At 33.5% G+C, this 24,363-nt stretch overlaps 1 protein-coding gene across 1 annotated transcript; it reads right to left on the bottom strand.

Moving 5' to 3' along the window:
* Positions 1-1,395: 1,395 nt before the first annotated feature.
* On the bottom strand, positions 1,396-22,957 carry LOC148278322 (regulator of microtubule dynamics protein 2-like). The gene is made up of 9 exons (XM_088231583.1): positions 22,506-22,957; positions 18,486-18,567; positions 16,868-17,129; positions 15,327-15,555; positions 10,657-10,755; positions 9,791-9,906; positions 7,843-7,979; positions 5,269-5,365; positions 1,396-1,961 (listed from the first exon to the last, which is right to left on the bottom strand). The coding sequence occupies exons 1-9, from the start codon at positions 22,621-22,623 to the stop codon at positions 1,893-1,895; spliced, it is 1,209 nt and encodes a 402-aa protein (XP_088087709.1). The 5' UTR covers positions 22,624-22,957; the 3' UTR covers positions 1,396-1,892.
* Between the last annotated feature and the right edge of the window lie 1,406 nt (positions 22,958-24,363).

Here is a 24,363-nt window from a genome sequence, read left to right as displayed (position 1 = left end):
ACTCTCCAAGCACAAGAGTTAGTCTCTTTTTGTCCTTTTACAAAATTTATTAATAAAAAAAAAATTTAAAAACTTGCGGACAAAATTATCTAATTTTCTGATCATGTCAGGTCTTTCCTGGTCGACCTCGTCTTACATTACCATTAATTTTCGCCATATATATCTGTTTTAGCATTCTTTTGTTCCATTCGTTCTACATGACCAAACCATCTCAGTGACCTTTATAATTATACGTGTTTCAGATTTGCACTCTCATGATTTCTTCATTCGTAACCCTGTCGTAGTTTGCTAGCATTCGCAGCCGACAGCCCTGTGACACGACGCTTAAAGCCCGCGTTGCACAATATTTTTGCTGTCAAATGGATAAGCCGACCTCTCGTTCCGGAGTCAGTGTGTTGAGAGTACCACGTGTAATACGGGCTTGCAATATGACACTCCCCGCCCGCACCCCCTTCGTTCCGGATGACATTAGGGAACAGTCTTTTGTTTGTGGTCTAGCGATAGTAATTTGTACCGTGTCACTCTGGAAGCTGTAGCAGTTTATAAACTGAGCTGCGTTTATAAACTGAGCTGCGTTTATAAACTGAGCTGCGTTTATAAACAGAGCTGCGCTTATAAACTGAGCAGTTTATAAACTGAGCAGTTTATAAACTGAGCAGTTTATAAACTAAGCAGTTTATAAACTAACGAAAAAAACAATTGATGAACATAAAAGAGCGTGTAAACTAGGGCACCTTGAAAAATCGGCAATATCGAAATAGACACGGGACATTTTTTCGGCTTTGAGCCGAAGATTTAGCACAAACCTAGAAATTACAGTGCGCGAATAACAAAAGAGGCAATTGAAATACACAGACACCCAAATAAGATAAACGAAGACGACAGGCTGAAATTAAACTCGATATGGTTCCCGGCACTACGCACTACGAAAATGACTCGGAATGTGCCTGTCGCTGACTGCGACACGGTACAAATTACTTGTGCATAAACACACTTTTTTTCTATATATAAAGTTTATATTTGAAGCACTAACTTTGTGGTTATTCATTATAATAAAATAAATAAAACAACTTTGTTTTTAAACCACTAATTTTTAATTTCCACCGACCGGTTTCAAAGCAAACAAGCTTCTTCGTCAAGGTTTACACGTAACTAATGAATTGATTCCTTTTTTATTTTTATCATGTTCACTAAATACTACACGTGGACCCAATAAATCAAGTCGTTTTTTCCTTACACGGGTGGTAATTTGATATCATTATTTTCAAAGTAAGACAGGAGAGGACTAAAAGAAAAATAGTTTATTTGGTTATTAATTATTGTTTTCTTATTATGAATCGCTTTTTTAATTTCTAAGATTTCCAAGTTGTCTAATTTTAATATTTTATTTTCAACATGAAGTACTTTTAATCCAGTGTTTTTATTGAAGTTATGATTATTTTCTATCAGATGATTTGCGGTTTTATTTATATTTATTGGGTCCGCGTGTAGTATTTAGTGAACATGATAAAAATAAAAAAGGAATCAATTCATTAGTTACGTGTAAACCTTGACGAAGAAGCTTGTTTGCTTCGAAACGGTCGGTGGAAAATAAAAATTAGTGGTTAAAAACAAAGTTGTTTTATTTATTTTATTCCATTTTTTTCTTCTATACAACACACAGTTTGCCCCGAAGATGGCTCCTGCAATGGTAGCCGAAACGTCGGAACGAATCCAACTTACACGGCATGACCCGAAAAAGATACATATGACGTTACCAGCACCGCACTACGCTGGAGTTGGCTTATTCCAGTAGACCTCGGTGCTGGACGTTCTATCGATAACCATATATTCGATGTAAAGATCTAATATGAATAACTGCCAAGTTTATAATACATTATTCATTCGCGACTTCAGGATGAACTTTTATAGCCGGCGTACTTCAGCAATAATTCTTGAGCTTCCCTTTCTGCCACATGGTCCTGTGAATAAAAGAAAATTTAAAAACATTAAATAGCCACAATACAAGAAAATAAATAAGGTATTATTTTAACAAATTACAACAGAGATGAAGAACATTTAAGAGAAGGTAATATAGAAGTCCAGGCATCTACAGGGCCTGTCAATGGCTGGTTTAAGTTACACAGTGTGTAAAGTGGCCACTTAAACCAGCCATTGCAGGTCATAAGCCCTGTAGATGCCTGGACTTCTATATTACCTTCTCTTAAATGTTCTTCATCTCTGTTGTAATATGTTAATATAAACAGCTCCCCGGGGAGTTGAATCCAGTCCTTGTCTACAAAAATTTGGACAAACTCAAAATATTGTTGATAAATTACCTGGTCCATGAAGAAGTATAGAAATTGAAAAAAATAATATTTTCAGGCGTTGCCTAGTATGTAGGTGAAATAATTCAAATAGTTGAATCTCACCCGCATAAATAAAGGTTTCAGCTCTTTAACTTCACAAACATCAACAGATGAAAAAATTGAAGGAATATAGATGTTCAAATATAGGGAGAATGGTGAATGTTACACAGTGTGTAAAGTGGCCACTTAATTTTTGTTACGTGTATTACTGTTGATATCCCCAATAAATAAATTAAAAAATAATAAATTTAAAAAAAATAAAAAATTTAAAAAAATAGTAAACGAAAAAATCCCACAAAGGCATGGCCTGTTCGTGGGTATACAAGAAAATGTTAATAAATTTTTGCTCCTGTAATAAATAATGGACAGTTATAATATTTTTGTGTAACATAACAAAGAAAAAATAAGATATTCTGTAAAAGTTAAAGATCTAGGCATCACTTTTGTGAGTTCCCTGACATTTCATGATCAGATCGAAACAGTTTGTAGTAGTTCATTGAAGATGTTAGGATTCGTCTTGCGTACTGCTAGGGTTTTTGGTAGTACACGAGTACTGAGAATTCTTTATAACTCGTTGGTGCGAAGTAGACTCGAGAGTGGCTCGATGATTTGGGGACCGTGTGAGTTGAAGTACTCTCTTATGGTGGAGAGGGTTCAGAAGAAATTTCTTCGGTTTCTCTACATGAGGGAGTGCGGATATTATCCATGGCTTTATCCCACTGAGTTTCTCCAGGGTATGCTTGGTTACAGCAGTTTGAAGACTAGAAGGAATGTGTATTTAACAACGCACTTCTTTCGATTGTTTATTTATTTATTTATTGTGGATAACTTATATAGCGCCATTTTCGTAATAAAATACCTCAAGGGCGCTTTACATGGTGATTCTATTGTTAAGTTAATTTAATCGCGCGGTATTATTGACAACCCTGAAATTATGCGGAGCATTAGCTTTTATGTTCCTGATAATTACCTTAGACAGCGTCAACATAGACTGTTTCACATTCCAATATACAGGACCAACCTGCCAATGGTTATGCCTGTTGGAAGGGCTATCTCTATGTTGAACAATATCACTTTGGACATTGACATTTTTCACGTCTCTGAGGGAGTTTTTCGTTACAAGATTCTCTTACTTTTTTAACATATTATTCTTTGGATATTATGTATACTAATGTGTTTTTTTACATATACCTAATTTTACCTAATTATTTATATATGTATGAATTAAGATATTTTATTTTGTAATGTACATATATATGAATAAATAAATGATAAATGATGATAAAATGATAAAAAAAAGATAATATGGTATTTTTTTTTATGGTAATTAAAAAAGGAAATAAAAAATATTTTAAAAAACACAAAAATATTCCTTATTATTAAAGAGCAACCAAATAAATCATAGAAAAAAAGAGTTTGTATCTTTAGTTTGAATCCAGGATAGTGCATGCTTTTTAAAAGAAGGAAAATTTTGAAACTTTGGAATCAATGAAATATTATCAGTAAAAAAGAATTTAAAATTTTTGGGCCTATAAAATACGCATGTCTCTGTGCGAGCCTCGTTTTACAATGTGGTATTTCTAACACACGATTCCTTCTTTGACTTGATCTATTTGAATTGCTTGTAAATAAATTTTGGTTCTTAAATATATATTTTAAACACTGAAAACAATATATTTGTCTTAGGTCTAAAAGTTTAGCTTCTTGGAACAATTGGAAAGAGGGATAAGTGCGATTGAAGTTAATGAAAGACTGTTGAAATAAGAAACGCAACATAAATAATAAAAATACTTAAATACCTAAGCGGCGAGGTTTTTTTACAAAGTTATATCAATGGGAAGGGATGTATTTGTTTCTTATTTTTCTTCATTACAGTTTTAGCATCAACTTTAACTTTAATTACTTTTAATCACAGTGAGTTAGATAAATCCAATTTAGTTATAGTCCTTAAAATGTAGCAAAATGACTCGCCTACGCTCTCCCAGCAGAAATCCGAAACTGTGAGAGTGAAGTGATGTTTCGGAAGAAACTTAAAACCCACTTGTTCTCTAAATCATTTGAATGAATTCTTGGTATGTGGTGAAAAAGTACATTATTTTTCTTAAATTAAAAAGTTTAAATTAAATTTATATCTTTATATAATCACTTTGTAAAGCGCCCTTGAGGTGTTATATTACGAAAATGGCGCTATATAAGTTATCCATAATAATAATTATTATTATTATTAAACCATAACACTGCCATCTGTAGTGCATTGGCAATTCAAATTATTTAAATTTGTAAGTGAAAATTCTTGATGGAAGTTCATTGTAATTTAATATATAAATAAAACACGAGTGATACTTTAATCCACAAATTTGGAATATCCAGTGACCGGTTTCATCGCTTTCGCGACATCTTCGAGACTGGTATCTTTATTAAAAAGTCAAATGTATTTGTACAGAACAGAGGAAAGGATACATAATTCAAAGTCATATGTAAGTAAATTAAATAAAGTTATTTTTATCTGAAGGATCATTATCAACAAATTTTCTATAGGTTAACTAATGAATTGATATAATGATATTTTAATGAGTTTAAGTATTTTATTTTATTTTTGGTGTCTCATCCTTTGTGAGTGTGTTAATATTCCAAATTTGTGGATTAAAGTATCACTCGTGTTTTATTTATATAATAAATTCAAATTATTATTATTTTATCACAGTATTTTCCGTAACTTAAGTTTATTTCAATTTTTAGGAATTATAAACAACTGAATGAAATGTCAAATTTTTCACTTCCTATTTTTTTAAATTCATGTTTACAGTGGCAAAGGTCTCCTCAATATTCGCTCGCGACCCACCGGTGGGTCGCGAGCCATGGTCTGGGAAGCCACGCTTTAAGCAACAAAGATACGAAAAAAAACAAGACTTCAACTCACATCAGATGTTTTACACGGCACTGACACCACTCGTTCTAACCACTCGACTCCGGTGGAGTAGTCCCCCTTTCCTATATGGCACTTGGCTAGCAGCAATCTACAAATAAATAATAATTATTATATTGCTGCCTGGAAATGATCAAATAAAATTTAGCAGTAGTACGTCTTTGATTTTACACTTCTGAAACCAAAACACGCTAAAACCTGGCTTAAAAAAATATCAAAGTTTTATAAACAAAAAAAAAACAAAGCATCACGCCGTTTCGCCGCAAGGGTAGGCAGAGAGGATAGAACGCCACAACACTCTATCTTTGCATACAGATCTCGCTTCCTCTACATTCATACATCTTCTCATGCACGCGCGCCGATTATTCCGACTTTTGACATGTCCATTTTTAAGTATTTGTTGGATTCGGTCATGCCATGTCTTTCTCGGTCTTCCTATATTTCTGCATCCATCAACATTCGCATTGTAAATATTCTTAGCCGTTCTTTCGCTTCCCATTCGTTCTACGTGTCCAAACCAGCGCAGAGCTCCTTTCTTGATTTTGTCGATAGTGCCTTACATAATGTACGGATCTCAACATTTGTGCATCTATCGTACATAGTTTTACCACACATTCGCCTGAGGGATCGCACTTCGACAGCATTCAGCCTACTTTCATCCCTGTTTTTCCAAGTCCATACTTCGCTCCCATACATTAGGGACGATAGTTTTTTAAAAACACAATATTCTATCATGTATAATTTCAATCATTTATATTGGGTGCTTATGAAAGCTTCATCATCAGTGCTGCTACCGCCCGTTGTGGGCCCTGGTCTTCTCCAAAATCTGTCCGTCTCCATTCCCCCCCTGCACCCTACGGCTCTTCTCCAGTTCGCCGGGCCAATCGCTCTAATGTCACTTTCCACAGTATCCAGCCATCTTAATTTTGGTCTGCCTCTGCTTCGTCTGCCTTCCGGAGTGGTATAAAGAATCTTCTTTGGGGTACGGTTATCATTCATTCTGTGCATGTGGCCCAGCCATTATAATTATTTTAATGAATTGTGCAATGTTGGGTTTGCCGTACAGTGCCTCTAATTCATGATTAAACCGTCTCCTCCACATCCGTTTTGGTTGACAGCACCAAATATCTTCCTTAATATTTTTCTTTCAAATACTAATACCTTGTTTTTATCTCTTTTGGTCATAACCCAGCATTCGGCATCGTTGGCGGCCTCCGTGGTGTAGTGGTCAAGACGCTTGACTCACGCACGGAAGGTTCCGGGTTCGATTCCCGGTGAGAACACAAAAATTAAAATGTGATTTTTCTCAAGCCTGGGTGCTCTGTGATGCAAAAAAAAAATGTAAATGCAATGACCGGTCTGAGGATAGTTTCGTAAATAATGGTCTTAGTTTTTCTAGTGAGTGATTTGGATCCCAGATGCTTAAACAAGTCTGTGACAAAAAAAACAAATGATTTCTGTTTGCTGCCGATAGCTAATCTTGGTACTATAATTGTTACCATTAGTTATTTCAGTACCTGATGAAACACAAAAGATAAACAATATATAAATTATATATTAGACTAGCGGACCCGGCAGACGTTGTTCTGTCCAAACGTTGGCTTACCTACTATTAGCTTGGATTTTTAAAAAATAGATAAGTAGGTACCTAGTTACTTGTTTATGGTTGAATTTCAAAACCTAAAATAATTATTTTTGCAAATGTCACACTCGGCTCTTCTCACCAACAGGGGTGCACTTAATTCATGAATGCGATTTTTGAAAATGCATTGTATATCAGTTAATATTAACTAAAATCAAGTAAAAAAAAAAAAAAAAAAAATAGGAAGAAATTATAAGGAAGGTAAGGAAACAATCTGATTGGTATCATAAATACATATATACAATAATATAAAAAGCTTAAACATTTAAAAACTTATTTTTCTTAAACACAAAAAAACAAAATCCTTCTATTTTTTTTTATATGCATTCTCGTTGAATGGTAGGTCGATGAAAAAAAAATTATGTTTCTAGATTTTTTTATAGATTCGATTGTAAATCTACGAACATGCGCAGTGCAAAGATCTACATTTCGCTAAAAACCGCACGTAATTCGGTAAAGCCGTTTAGGAAGAGTTCAGTGACATCACACGTACAGAAGATTTACATATATAAAGATTATCTTTAATAATATCTTGGATAATATGTGATTCCCATTTATCCCAAGATCGCAAGTAATCACAACTCCGAGATCTTTGTGTGACGTTACTGCTTGCACTTGATTTCCATCCACGGTGTATATTATTTACGTATTTTTCGGGCCAATGTGTAGGACGGTGCATTTCTCAGGGTTTAGCGTTAAGAGCCATTCTTTTGCCCATTGAAAAATCTGATTGAGGTCATCTCGGATTTGCTGGTGGCTTATTATCGGTTGGGTTGGCCGACAACTTCGTATCGTCAGCAAAGAAAGATATGGGTGTACAAATAAATTTTCTCAAATCAATCAAATATATTTCAAATGCAATCCATCTCTTGAAAACACGCTTCCCAGATGCACAAATAACAAAATTCAAAAACAATTAAAGTTACCTGTTTTCTTTCCATTGATTTTGAGATAATTCTTCGGCCTTTCCAAATTCTTGTAATGCTTCGTCATATGTGGACATGGGAACCTCAGCAAAAAGCGTGGCTGCCAATTTCCTCTCCAGCCAGGAAAGGTTCGACAGCTGGAAACGGTGCAAGATGTCGTCATGAGATAAAATATTATTGTCCTTAAAATTTAGCTCGAGTAAAATGACAGCTGCCAAACTAATGTCACTAGTGATGGGAAATTACTGATCACTGATCAAATTGATTTTAGCAGTTTTTTCATGCAAACATGAAATTCTGTTTCCGAAAATTGATATAAAAATGCAAAAAAAAGCCTATTACAGTGTGTTTAAGACAATTAATCACCAAAAAATAAGACATTTATACTTTTTTCATGAACAAAATCAAATAAATTATTTTTTTAATCGATCAATTTGTCCCATCTCTAACATTTTTGCAAAATAATAAGGTTTTTTTAGTTTTAAAGCTGATTTCATACTTAAATTTATTTCAACAGAGGGGAAACATTATTGAGAAGGGAATATAGACGTCTGGCATTTACAGGGCTTATGACCTGTCATTGGCTAGTTTAAGTGGCCACTTTACACACTGTGGAACATTCACCATTCTGCCCATGTTTCAACATCCACATTTCCTCAACTCTTCCATCTGTTGGCACTTGTGAAGTAAAGGAGCTGAAACCTTTGTCATGTGGGTGAGATTCATCCAGCTGAACCAAATCACCTACTAGGCAACGCATGAAAACAATTTTTCGGATTTTTATACTTCTTCATTTACCAGGTAGTTAATTCAACAATGTTTGATTATGTCCAAATGCTTGCAGACTGGCTGGATTTCCTCCCTAGGGAGTTATTCATATTTGAATTTATTGCAACAGAGAGCATGATAAAGGTTTCAGCTCCTTTACTTCACAAAAGTCGGGTGAGATTCATCCAGCTGAATCAAATCACCTACTAGGCAACGCCTGAAGCCAATGACAGCCTCCGGCGGCCATGGTGGCTTCCGTGACGTAGTGGTCAAGACGCTTGACTGTTGTGGTGCAAAAAAAAACGAAATGAAATTAAATAAGCCCTGTAAATGCCTAGACGTCCATATTCCCTTCTCAATAATGTTTTCCCTCTCTGTTGCAATAAATTTTAATATAAATAGCTCACTAGGGAGGAAATCCAGCCAGTCTGCAAGCATTTGGACATACTCAAACATTGCTGATGTCATACATTTATGTTGATTTATATGTCAAGCATTAAAACAAAAATTAAATTAAAACTTGCCAGATACAAATGATTTTTCGTGTGTCAATATAAATCACTCCTTAGACATTACTACAAAGTTATGTCGTCACTTTTGCTGACAACTGTCATTTTAATCAAGCTATACAGGGTGTTCTTTAAACCCTGTCACATCCGAAACCTTCTTACAAGGTTACATCATTTGCTAATAATTAGGTTTATTTTAGACAGTTGAAATTTTGTGGTGCCATACAAAAAAAAGTGATACCGTATAAATAAAATTTACCAATATTTAGGGAAAAAATCGTCGTATGCATTTTATGCTAATTCAAATTTTTATTTTAGTGTTTTTAAGGTTAAGTACCTAGATAAACTTATTTGTATTTTTTTAAATTCAATAAAAAATAACACATTTAAGTATTGTTTGAATAAATACAAAATATTTTTAATTTTATCATGGGTAAATATGAATAATCCTCAATCATGACGGTTCTTACAATTTTTCTGCAGCATATTTAGTAGTCTTGTACAATAATTATATTTTGATGAAATTTAATTTTTTCCATACATTTTCATTTTCTCACTTTAAAGTTTTCCTCAGTTTTACACTTTTTTTGTTGCTCCATTAAAAAAAAAGGGGTTTTACTGTATATCATTGAAAAAACAGGATCAATAATTATAAAATGTTCCATTCTTACTTCAAATTTAAATCGACCAATCAGATGGTAGAGACTGGCATCAGTCGGGTTAATGCGTAGGGCTTCTAGCACATGTTCCCTAAATACGACTCCATCCAGAATTTTGTCCTTCATTCCTGCAGGTAAATACAAACTATTAAGGCTGTAATACATCCTTCCAAATTCAAATCGTTGTTGTCCTGCCGTCCTGTGAACACACTGAGTTATATAACTAGAGTAAGCATGAGCGTTCGAAATATGGTCACTCAACTTGCGGCCAATTGGCATATGTTTGATAGAACGGACTTTAGTCTGTTGCGAGCGTTCACCGGCTACTTTTCTCCTCGCAACTACTAAAATGCCTATATGTACGCTAAAATATAAATCTGGTTCCAAAAATGATACAAAAAATTATCGTCCAATCTCAAAATTAACTATTATCAGCGACCTCTTTGAAAAAATAGTCTACAGTCAACTTTAAAATGCTGTCAAACACATTTGAAATAGCGGATGGGAAGTTCTCGCTCACTCGTTCATTTGTTTCGGTCGATGCAGAATGCACTTCCGGATTACGCTTCACTTCAGTCCGAGGCATCAAGAATTGGCTCGATTCGTTCTTTGATTCAAAAGATAATCAGTTTTTTAGGGATGGCACCACAAATTGCCAGAAAGATGGGGAAATATTGTAACTTCCGATAGACAATACTTTGAATAACAGAATTGTACAAGATTTTCTGTAATAAACACACAAATTTCCTAAATTAAATCCGGTTTTTAAGTTATAGACCTAATAGATAGAAAGCTACTTTGTTATTGCATGACAATTCTAGTATTTTCTAAGGAATTTCTAAGGGTTAATAATAGAGTTACGTGAACATTTTACTTGCCTACGAATTCAGATCGCAGCCCCGTAAGTATCGCGAACCACTTGTGTGCTTCGGCGTTTTCGGGGGCTTTCTCTACCGCTTCTTTGCAAAGTAGAATTCCTAAAACAATAACATACTAATTAAAAAAAATTACAGTAAATGAACTGTTTTTAGATCGAGTAATTTATTTTAGAATACCAAATTTTTTCAGCTCACGAAAAGTTAAAATATGTCCTGTTTTTACTAAATTTATAATACAAAATAAATATAAATACGATTGAAAACATCGTTAATATCTTTTTTGTAATTTATGTATGTTATTTTTAAAATATTATTGATTAAAATAAAATAATCTATTGTAAGACGTCACTCCCCATTATGTACACAAGAATTGTTTATTTCTTTTACGTAATGGGAAACGTTAATGTAAATATATGTATTTGATTAATGTAAAAAAATTGTATTTAGTTGTAATATTGTATTTTAATTTGTTAGTAATAAATAAAATTAAAATAAATAAAAATAAAACCGTCAATGTCATGTTTCACCTATTGACGCTCAATGGTTAACAACATGTTTTTCGTCTCATAACGCAAGACTAAAAATATAACATAACATTATAGCTATGACGCCCATCCTCAAAAACATGTTCTTAGTTTTAATGTGCTGTTTTTAGTGTCACTCTAATATGAAAACAGTCATCGTCATGTTTTTAGTGTCTCAAGAGTTAGCAGCACGTTTTTGGTCTCATAACGTAAGACTAAAAATATAACATAACATTATAGCAATGACGCTCACAGACAAAGGCATGTTTAAATGTCAACGTTCTATAATATGCCATGTTAAGTTTTTTTATTTATTTATTTGACACTTTATATACATATACAATATATATACATATAAGGGCGGGCATATTGCCTTAAGGCAATTTCTTCCTACATACCCAAACAGTTCAGTTTGAGAAAATTATAAATACATGGACTTATTGAATCTTACAATTTTATACAAAAATTAAAAATAAAGATTAACAAAATAAAAATACTAAAAAAAATCAAATAACACTATACTATGAAGAGAGGAGAGGGGATGGGAAGGAAAGAAGAAGGATAAAGGAACAATTGAAATATTTAGATAGTGACATTTCAATCTTGATTTAAATGTAAATAAAGAAGGGGCGTCTCTAACATTAGTGGTTAGATTATTCCACAATCGAGCGACTACTACTGTGAAAGAGGAGGCAAGAAAATTAGAGCTATGACAGGGTATTAAAAGGATTCTCTCGTTACTAGAACGAAGAGATAGTCCGTGTTGTGAAAGAGGTTGGATGAGCTCTCTCAGATAAACAGGCGAAGTGGGATTATTTAAAATATTGTGAAGAAGTGATAGAATGTGAATATTTCTTCTATGCCTGATGCTGAGCCAGTGTAGTTGCGTGCGATACTCGGTTATGTGGTCAAATTTGCGAAGATCAAAGATATAACGAATACAAATATTGTGCAATCGTTCTAACTTATCAAGTAATTCAGAGTTAGCATCTGGATAACATACGAGTACATCCGCATAGTCGAGGAGTGGAAGAAGTAAGCTCTGGACTAATGTTTGCTTAACATTAATTGGCGAGAAATTCTGTAATCTTTTAAGTGAGTGCAAACTGCTATAAAGTTTACGACTAACTTCGTTAACCTGATCGTGCCACCCTAAATGCTTATGAATGATAATACCTAAGGTTTTGACTGAAGTCACGAATGGGATTTCTGTGCCATCTATTTAGAAAAGAGGAAGTGTGGAAAAATTCACTTTTGAATGCGTGTGCGTGGGTAAAATTTATGATATTCAGGTGAGACTGTTGAGGGGGATCGTACCGGATAGCATAATCCGTGAGGCGAAACATATGGGCGAAAGTGTATATTTTAAATTCTGTAATGTCCTGCCGGTAAAACAACTTTGTGACTACAAATTGATTGTAAATCACTTTGTTGATCGGGAATATAAAAAAAGAGTTTCCCACACTCACAACACTAGATTAAAAACTAAGGGCTCCCTGTCTGTTCCCCGAATTACAAATTACTTCGGAGAGCGAACATTAAATTGCGTTGTTCCAAGATTGTTCAATGATCTCCCACAAACCATCATCAACATGAAAAATCTTCAAATGAAAAAAAAAGAACTGAAGAAATATCTTCTTGATACTTTATAGTGCCTGTTTATAAATAAATCTGTAAAATACAAAAAAAAAAAATGTAATTTAAACCTGTCATAAAAATTAAAAAAATTAAAAAAATGTTTCCCACCGAAAAGTCTTTAGACTTAGTGGGTAAAAAATTCTTTTATGTATTTTTAAATTATAAAATAAACGCTGCTCTGAAGCATTGAAACTGAATACATTTGTTTGCTACCAACAAGTACAATTTGGGTTTTTGTTGGATTTATGAGAAGTCCATGTTTTTTTGTCCAAGAAGAGATATGCTCGAGTGCAAGTGACATTACTCTATGTGTTTCAACAACGTCGACGGGTTCGAAATGAATATACAATTGCAAAGCATCGGCATATAAATGGTACAAACAGGGGAGGTTTTTGTTATTGGATTGATAAAAAGGGAAAATAAAAGTGGAGAAAGTGCCCCCCCTTGTGGCACACCGGCGGTAAGATCAATCCAATCTGAAAAGACATCAATGCATTGACGACGGCCACATCTTTTTTTATATTCCTGTCCGCACCAGATAGTGCATAAGGCACTGCATTGGTACACTAAATACAGTTTACCGATCATCTGTTACATGAAGGTGATATTTATTTTATTTTATTTTATTCAGAAAACATACAGTCATACAAAATAAGTATTGAAAACAACAATTTTTTAACATAAAAAGACCAATTAAGTATTCATAAATTAAAAAGATATAAACATTAAATGTGACAAAAAAGTAAAAAATAAATAAGAATTTTAAGTGAGAAAAGAATAATTGTTGACATTTGCGTTTTCCATGGAGGTAATAAATTAAAATAAATAAAAATACCGAATGTACACTCCGAGCCATCCACGCACACACATGAACGCACATATAAAACATACACAAACATATACATTACATGCGGCACATATACATAGCATAAACCACTCAAGATGCACATTCAGCAACTATCCCAAATAATCGACCCCATGAAGAAATTTTCTGTACAAATGCAACGTGCAGTTAGAAATGTCTACATCAATACTGAGTCCGTTATAATTTCTACAGGTACGTCTAATGAATGAATTCGAGGTATAATTGTTTTTACAAGTTGGTACATAAAAAAGGGAATTTAATCTAGTATAGCGAAGAGGACAACGGAAACCAATATTTTGTAAAAGATACGGCGAATCAACTATATTATTGAGAATTTTGAAAAGAAAAATTAAATCATATGTAAGGCGCCTTTTTTGTAGTGATTCTATATTAAAATTGATCAAAGATGCGCCGTAATCATTTTCAATGTTGCCAAAACGATATTCCAGGCTCCTTATAAATTTCTTTTGGATGTTTTCAATTTGATTTATATATACATTATATTGAGGGGACCATACTAATGATCAGCTTTACGCTTTAGGTGCCAGACTAAGGACATGTAATAAAGAAGCAATGAGGAATTCCACTGTTTTCTAATAAAAAAAAATTCTATTAGCGTACTATTTTACTAAGCCAATTTTTTTTATTTTTTTTGTGCGTTATTTACAAAGATATGATTTTTTAAAGTTAAATTTATCAAATACCGCGCCAAATGACTGTAATCAGTGTGTCACTTTTCAGTAGTGACGTCATGAAACGGTGGGCATTCTTACTTTCACTGACCTGACAAGAATCTATGGAATATTGCTTTGATTACTTCATTTAGTTGATCGTAATTTGCTCATTTCTATGTTATGGTTGTTTTAACGAACGTTTCGATTTAGAAAAACCTAGAAAGTTGACATAATCTCTGGTTGAAATGTCAAATTATACTCTTTTTTTCTATGGTCAAAACGTTCCTATGGTCAAAACGTCAAACCGGGGCTTTAAAGCGGAAACCGGAAATACTACACGTAGATATAAGGAGTGACGTCATTGTTTCCGATTTTAAAATGAATGCTATTTTTAACATTTTTTATTTATTTTTGCGTGCGTTTTTGAGATATTTCATCCTACTCCGAAATGTTTAAATATTCACGTGTACACGAAAACATTTTTAAAATTCAATTCCGGGTTGGGCTGGAATTCCTCATTATCACTCGAAATAATGCTACCAAAACCACACAAAATAAAGAGATGTACAGGTGTTCTTTGAACCCTGTCACATCCGAAACCACAATGATCGGTATGGGCCAGAAGACACATTAGCATATTTAAAAAAATATTTAGGACGAATAAAATATTAAAAGAAACAAATGGTTGGTAGCTTCTGCAGGGGAGAAGCGAGGGGGGCACGGCCGCGCTGTTAACTCCCCCTCCACCCTCCTCACTTCTCCTGCTCATACTGATCACCGTGGTTTCGGATGTGACAGGGTTTAGAGAACACCTGTATTTTTATGCTATTTTTATCTACACAAAGTTTAGTTAGTAAGCGAACAACTATAGAACAATGCCGTTTTATACTAAACATCTAATCGTCATTTAAAATGATTATTATTATTTACTAGTTATAGGTTATTTGGAAAATTTTCCAGCAATGTTACCTTCCAGTACGATTTCTTTTTTCCCAATGCTGTCGCAATTCTTCTCGCAGACGTTGGCCATCCTCTGGCAACATTTGCCCATCCTCCACAATACTTCCGCAAGCAGCTCATCCTTTGCGCCGTCCGCGGACAAGCGCAACTCCGACTTTAAATCCTTCAACATTCCGAAGGCCTGATTCACGTCGCCGTCTGTTCCATTAGATATAAACGCATCCGAGGCAGAGAGGATCTAAAAATGTATTAATTTCTGTTATTTACAGTAAGCATGTTTTTTTGGTCGATATTTGTAGCACTAACTTTATGGATCATTGTAAAATTTTTGAGAGACAAATAAAATAACTTTGTTTTATGAACCACTTTTTTGTCGACACAACTGACTAGTTCCGGCAACAACACGTTGCCCTCTTCAGGGTTATTTAATAACTAAACATACATCTATATATATAAAAGGCAATGTTCGTATGTGTGTCCTAAATGGACTGAATTGGACTGGACCGATTTACGTCCGGTTTTCAGTGAAATGTAGATCTTTGCCACGAACATATTTATAGCTTTTAAAAACTGCAATTTATTAAGTAGAAAAACAGTTAAATGTATTTTTCTTCGCTCACCAGGGTTGCATTCGTCGAGAATGCACATACAAAAAAATTGGAAAGATGTTATTTTTTTCTGTATAAAAAAAAGTTCTTTAATGTTTACAAACGTTTGGTTTTTATGGATTCCAAACAGATTATTTTCTTAAATTCCTTATAATTTTTACCCATTTATTTATTTTTACTGGATTTTTGGTAATATTAAAATAATATCAACTGACATTCAATACATTTTTGAAAATCGCATTCCTAAATTAGGTGCACCCCTGTTGGAGAGAAGAGCAGAGTGACATTTGCAAAAAGAATTCTATATTTGAAAATTAATTATTAAAAGTTTTGGAATTTAACCATAAACAAGTACCTAGGTTTAAATTTATTTCAACAGAGAGGGAAAACATTTTTGAGAAGGGAATATGGAAGTCTAGGCATTTACAGGGCTTATGACATGTCATTGGCTGGTTGCCACTTAAGCCAGCCAATGACAGGTCGTAAGCCCGGTAAATGCCTAGACTTCCATATTTCCTTCTCAAAAATGTTTTCCCTCTCTATTGAAATAAATTTAAATAAAAAATTACTAATTACACAACTTGCAATACAAACGCTTCGGATAAACGATTGACGCACGCATTATTGCCATGTTCGTGTTTGTGATATCATAGAAAAAAATGTTCTTACCTGAAAATTTACAAGGCTACACTTACACTCTTTAGCCATAAATTTAAGACATGTATTTTTAAAAGTAAAAAATTACAACATAAACATTGCGATTCGATATAAGTATCTTCTGTCCATTTTTGTTTACGGGCGCCTAAAATATAGGTCGTGAGCCACCAGGCGCCCGCAAACTGCCGGTTGGACACCCCTGATATAGACGGTTCGAACCTGCGGTATACTTCATTCTGTTCGGACTCAGAAACGATCAAATGCGCGAAATATAAAAAAAATTACCTCCACTTCTCTGCTTATCTTCTTGGTTCCATTGGTCGAACTGCCTCGTCTGCTCCCTTCGTTCTCAGAGTCGGTGGACATTTCATAGAACTCTTCGCTAGAAACATCGTAGTCCGTCCCGAGAGCCGAGTTGTATTCTGTATAGTCCGTATCGCTGGTGTACGATTTCCCGTCGATAGCGTCCTTGACCACTCCGGAAGATTTGATAGCTTGGCGCCTGTGCAGTCGTTTAACTGCTTGTCCATTTTTCTTCCTCTGTACGCTAGAAGAAAAAAAACTTATTGGTATTATCACATTTTTTGTAATTATTAAACATGTTTATTTATTCCAATATTTTGAGTCCGTCCAAATGTTTGTAGACAGAATAATGGATTTCCAAATTACAGCAGGGATGGAGAACACTTTAGAGAAGGGAATATGGAAGTCTAGGCATTAACAGGGCTTTTTTATTTATTTATTTATATATTGACGGTTCAAAGAACCTTTTACAATAAAAAGTTTTACAGAAATAATCACAGCAGTGAACAATTCATTATGTAATATACAATATGAAATATAACTATATAATTCAACTAAATATTACAACAAATTAGTAAATTGGTTGTAATATTTAATAGTAAATTTTAAATTTACTATTAAATATTACAACAATTAGTAAATTAGTAAATTTTTTAAAACTGCAAAAAAGTAAAAAAGAAACATACAAATATAAAATGACAAATAAAAGATAACAAATTGAAGTGAGAAAACCTTATGTTCTAAATATAAATATAGCAAATTAAAATTGAGAATAATTTAACATAAACATAAAGTGACTAGTATTTAGCTAGGTTATAATGAAAAAGAAAAATAATGCTACAATAAGATTTTATAAATAATACGTTTTTTGGATCATAAAGCTTAAATAATCATAAGATTTTATAAATAATATGTTTTTTGAATCAATGTGAAAGCTTAAATAATCTTATGACCTGTCATTGGCTGGTTCAAGTGGCCACTTTACACACTGTGTAACATTCACCATTCTGTCCAAGTTTAAACATCCACATTTCCTCAACTCTTCCATCTGTTCATACTTTTGTAAAGTAAAGGAGCTGAAACCTTTATCATGCGGGAAACCTTTATCATGCTCTCTGTGGCAATAAATTTAAATATGAGTAACTCCCTAGGGAGGAAATCCAGCCAGTCTGCAAGCATTTGGACATACTCAAACATTGTTGAATTAACTACCTGGTAAATGAAGAAGTATAAAAATTGGAAAAATTGTTTTCATGCGTTGCCTAGTAGGTGATTTGGTTCAGCTGGATGAATCTCACCCACATGACAAAGGTTTCAGCTCCTTTACTTCACAAAAGCCAACAGATGGAAGAGTTGAGGAAATGTGGATGTTTAAACATGGGCAGAATGGTGAATGTTGCAGTGTGTAAATTGGCCACTTAAACCAGCCAATGACAGGTCATAAGCCCTGTAAATGCCAGACGTCTATATTCCCTTCTCAATAATGTTTTCCCTCTCTGTTGCAATAAATTTCAATATGAATAACTCCCTAGGGAGGAAATCCAGCCAGTCTGCAAGCATTTGGACATACTCAAACATTGTTAAATTGAAATAAACTTACCACTGAGATTGTAATTCTTTTAAATGTTCTAATTCATTCCTCATACAAGCTACTTGGTGGTCCAGATGGGCCAAATCTTGTGCTGGAAGTCAACATTACAATAATTAGTATTTCTAAAGAGCCGTTTACATCTGTACAATAGTAAATAGGACAGTATTGTAATAAATAAATAAACTTGAACAAAAAGCAGTACACGAGATATAGGGGCATCAGCAAAGGCTGCCTGCCTATAAATAATTATAATAACAAAAATTTCCACAACATTCTTGGGTAAATGTAGGTTTGCCATACGTCCCGGTTTGACCGGGATTGTACCAGTTTCAGGTATTGGTCCCGGCGTCCCAGCCGGTTCGGTATTTTGTCCCCGTTAACGGTCAGCGACTATCCAAATTGAGTATGTTAAAAAATGGATCTAACTATTCAAACATTTTCATGAGCAACACGTCGATGTACCAAATCTAATAAAAATGCTGCAGTACATTTTGTGCCTCCCGGGAACTTTCGCACCCTTTGACGGTGTTTTTTCAATGATGAAACACATTTGGTCAGATGATCGAGGCCACATGCTGGAGTCTACCTGTTCGGACCATCCATATATACCTACCCGCAGTGGCGTGCGTTCCATAAAGGCATATAAGCAGTGCCTACCCGACTAGAATTTCATTAAAATAATAGCAAAAAATAATGTCAAAAATATTAGTAACTATTTTTAAAATTTGAAAAACACGTCAGAGATAATTCGGTTAAGTAATATATTGTACCGATCAGCGCGCCGCTATCGGCCTGGGTCGGGAGGCACGAACTACAAATGCCTTTTTCTTCCATATGAACATAACGCGATGCGGAGACGATATGTGTATGTGTGGGTTTTATTTCAGTTGTAATTACGCGTGTATGTGTAAGCTAGTAGGCAGTGCTTTTACGTTGGTAGGTACATTGTTTTAGAAAGAACAAACGAATACGTTACTGACATCTAGCGTTTTTTTAGATTATTATTTAATAAAAGACAGTCATGTCAAATAAATAACCTCAAATTGGTTTCTGTTATAAAATTAGACAATCAAGAGTATTTATGTTATGCGCTCATTTAAAAAAAAAAAGGTAATTTTTGGAACTTATTGATTTGCTAGCTAAATATGTCAGTATCTTGGAAAATCACTTGCAATTATCTAGCAGTGCATTTACGAGAATATCAAATAGAGCCCAAAATGATTTAGTTTCAAGTGTAGCAACCGTAATAAATGAAAATATAAAAATATTCAAAAGAAGGATTTCGTAGCAATATATTATATAAATTATATTAAAAATAAGAAATATATCATATAAATTTAGCATTTATTTGGATATTTGATGTAGCTTAGGTAATTTCAATATTAACTACTTACAGCATAGTGATTCAAACTAATGTGAGTAGTGAAGGAAACTGTTTGGTAAGATTGATTAGGTACTTATATTATATAAAACATACTTTTTTTCTACTGCCTACCCTAGTTGAAAACTCTGTGCACGCGACTACCTACCCGTCCTTCCCATTTTCTAGCGCACTCCAAGCAACAATGATTCTACCTGTGAGTGCCGTCAACAACATTAAAATTGCAGTATACAAATAACATTCTCCGAGTAAAGTGTTTTTTTCTTTCATCGAGCAAGCTGTGCCAGAGTCCATTTAGACCGCCAGCTCCATACAAGCTGTGCCAGCGCCTCACGACCGCCAGCTTCACCAGGGTTCCAGAGTTAGTGGAGTTGCACAACTTTCCTTCCCCAACAATGCAGTCCACTCTAAATTTACCTCCTCCTAGGACGAGGTATTCTTCAAACCTCGTCCACTCCTCAACACTACCACCGTACGAGCACTTTTGCATTGCAAGCTAAAATTTGGAATTTCATCAATGACTTTTACGAAAAAATTCAAAAGAATGACGAAGTTCTGAATAAGGTACACTAAAGCGAAAAATATGAATGGTATAATAAATAGTTAAATTTTCTGTATAACGGTTTTTGTAACCTGTTTTGTTTTGTGCGCATTTGATAAAACAATTTTTGGAAAAGACATGTGCATTTTTTTTTCTCTATTCTGTTCAATCTTTCACTTCTGTCCCGGTTTGAAACTCCATGATTATGGTAAGCCTAGGTATACTTATGGACATTCATTTGTTCAAGATAGATTCCAATATCCCCAATCTTAGTTCAAGACACATGTTTGGCAATTCTACAGCATCTGATAGCTATTTCTTCTTCTTCGTTTTTAATGGCCTTTTCACCTCTCAACTCTGGTGTTCTGTCCAGTGTCGAGTTTTTTTGTTTTTTTACATATTTACAAATATGTAAAAAAACGAGTAATTTTAATATATTCAAATTAGTAAGTTAGTATTTAATTTAATATATACATATAATAATATAACTTATTTACAGCTTAAAACCATTTATAACCGAATTTTAAATACACGTTTATTGGGTGGGGACAGGAGAGTAAGAATATGAATAGGGAACGGGGCGTTGGTATCGGAGAGGTCGGATAGGAACTCAGGATAACAATCATTAATGGGGCATCCAAAAAAACATGATTTAGATCTTCCTCCTCAAGCTGACATTCGCACATGGCAGAGTCCCGGACATGGATTCTGAACAGGTGAGAACCATTACAACAGTGTCCAATACGCATTCTGCATATGGAAGATGTCTCAAATTTGCTTAGAATCACTTTGTAAAACCAAGACTTTTCTGTTACATTAGGTTTTAACCACCCTCTCGTTACCGGGAATACCACAATGGCTAGGGATCCAAGACATAACAATTCTTTTATTGGATGCCTCTGATTAAGAAAGAAGAAATCGAACTTCCACGCAGAGTTCTTTTCGCAATTCTACAGTATCTGATAGCTATTTAAAACACAATCAAGCTGATTTTGCTCTCCTGTAAACCTCGCAATATGCAGATTCGATAGTAGTCATAGGGACCATCGGAATAACATCTAGACTCCCATATTCCCTTATAAAATGTGTTAAAAACATTTTTATTTATTTGTTTTTATTTGGGAAAAAAACAACAGTTTTTACATATTTGAATACAGAAAAAAAGAATATATATAAACGAAAATGGTGAAAACAGTCAATATAAATTTTCCACAGTGGTGTAAGCTATTGATTAAGTACATTATCGGTATCAAAATAAAAGCAATTTAACAATTAAGAAATATCAATTAGAAGTTGCAAATAAAATAAAAATATATATATTTATATACAGTAATAAAAATAAAATAAATAGAAATAAGATAAATTTAAAGAATAAGAAAAGAAAAAAGTTACATAAAAATAATTTAAAAGGTACAAAATATAATAATGAACATATGAGTACATACATACATAATTACTGACATCGTATAATTAAGCGGCTGTACTGTCTATAAGGAATCTTCTATATTTCATATAGAAGAGATGAAAAATGTCTGCATATTATAATAATGACATGCTCTAAAGAAAAAGTAGTTTTTCCTTGAGTTAGTCCTAGGTACTGGCAAATTAAATGTAGTATGGAGTCTTGTTCTGTTGGGTACAAGGTATTCTAAAGAACTTGTAAGTAAAGGGCAGTCTACGACGTTGTTTACTAGTTTAAACAGGAATATTTGATATGCAATCACTCTTCTATACTCCAGAGTTTGAATTGAATTTGGTGAACAGTGAAATTTATATTTTATTAAATTTATGAATTTCTTCTGTGTCCTTTCTAGGTTGTTTATATATATTTTATATTGGGGATTCCATATAATTGAAGCATATTCTAACTGACTTCTCACATATGTGTTATATAGCAATATAAATGTTTTAATGTTTTTGAAGACATTCGCATTAAAAAACCTAGCATTTCGTATACTTGATTAAAAATTCCATTAATGTGAATATCGAACACAAGCCTGGAATCTAAAACTATTCCTAAATCTCTGATAATGTTCTTCCTTGGATGATGTATTATTATATGCATGATGCAGATGCAATTTTGATGTATTATATTGACAGTCATTACCTAAAATAACTCTTCTTTTGTTGTTGTAGATTTGTTCAATCAAAAACATCCCTGCCGCACCAATGAGCCCCACAAGAGCTGCTCCTAAGAAATGTCCCGGACTAAAAATCTGACTCATCTTTAAGTATCACAATTTCAAACGAAACACAACACTCGTAGACACCTTGGATTACATCTACGCACGTAATACTTAGCTAATCGCCACGAAATTAGGTCTAAATCTACTGATTTGTTACATTGCATTCGGTTTTTGGCGGCATTATATTGCGAAATGCAGGCATTTTGAAAATTAAGTAGTGAACATTGGACCGTTGGACTATTATACGCTTAGTAAGCTAATATAAATAAAGCATATAATATAATACCGCGCTAAAGGCTAGTTAGTTACGAAATACGCGAAATACGTAGTTTAATTTTTCCTGCTGATTTCTGAAATTCCGACCACAGACTACAGATATCTTATTCCGACTTCCGATTTGACAGAAAACGCATATCGTTAAGAGTTGTCGAATAACGTAAATATGCCAAATAACGTTATTCGGTTATCGCTTCGATTTTCACGATCGTAAATCATGCCCACAACGATTATTTGAATATAATATACATGTAAATTAAAGAAAACAAATTTAAAATACTCATTTAATCATGATATTCACAACCACAATACACGAAACTCAAAATAAATTAATGTAAGTTTCTAAATTTCGTTTAACAAAGATCGGCAAAAAATTTGTTGAAAATATTGGCCATTCGTAATTTAATAAACGGCCTATTGCACTAAAAAATCCAAAAGTCGAACAAAATCAAAAAGTGTAGAAATGAAAATGTATTACTTGAATCTATTTGATAGTAAGAGTAATTAATATAAATGTTTACAACAAAACTGTGTTGTATGTTTCTAATATTATGTTTTCTTACTATTTTTAAATATATTATGTTATGTATTGTCACAAAAATGTTTTTTTTTCATGTACCGTCCCAAAAGAGTTTTTTTTATAACTCCTATAAAAAAAAATCATGTATTAGATGTTTTATTTACACAAAAAAAAAAAAAAAACTGGTCAACCGAGAAACTTAATCGAATTGTCAGTAGGTTTTTTTTTTCTTAGAGAATTAGATGTAAAAAGAAACTATATATACTTGGATAACAATTATATACATATTTTTTAAATTAAAAGAATTTGTTTGAAATTATATCCAAATAAATATAAAAATTTAACCAAAACATATGGAAAAGAAACAAATATCAATATAAAGCATTATTGCATATCAACCATCAAGTTGTTTCTTTCTTAAATGTGAGGTTAATGCTTTCTTTTGAAAAAAAATGCAATGACGTTAAATATCGCCAGTCTGGGAATATTGAAATATTGCAGCATATAATCACATTAAAAACCGATACATCACGTCTACCCTACCAGGAATCGAACTCAGAATCTCAAGAATGGTAAGTGAACAGGCCAACTACTGGTAATATAATGTCAGCATTTTTGTAGCGCGGAGAAGCGTAGTTTTTTGGTGTTACTAATGTGTTTGAACGATGAGTGGCGCAGAAGTTAATTTTGATGCGTTCTTCGGTAACCAATTACATAAAATGTTTTTATTTTATAGACCATTTAAGAAAACCCCGATGACTTTTCATTTCAATCGGGGCCGTCAGTTCAAATTACAAACATCATAATATCGTTTTGTCTAAGATTTATAAGAAAAATAAACTGAAAACTCAAAGCAGAATAGAGATCGGATGTTTTTCAATTCTTTAATTTGACTTGATGCAGCAATGGGGAACTTCAGCGCTATGGGAAATCGGGTATGAAAATGTTTTCTTACATGATCACAAAAATTAGAGAATTTAATT

This window comes from Micrasema longulum, unplaced genomic scaffold (genome assembly GCF_059751315.1).
Source record: "Micrasema longulum isolate JH-2025_06_02 unplaced genomic scaffold, ASM5975131v1 h1tg000894l, whole genome shotgun sequence".
Classification (NCBI taxonomy): Eukaryota; Metazoa; Arthropoda; class Insecta; order Trichoptera; family Brachycentridae; genus Micrasema; species Micrasema longulum.
This window is presented reverse-complemented; position numbering and strand designations above follow the sequence as displayed.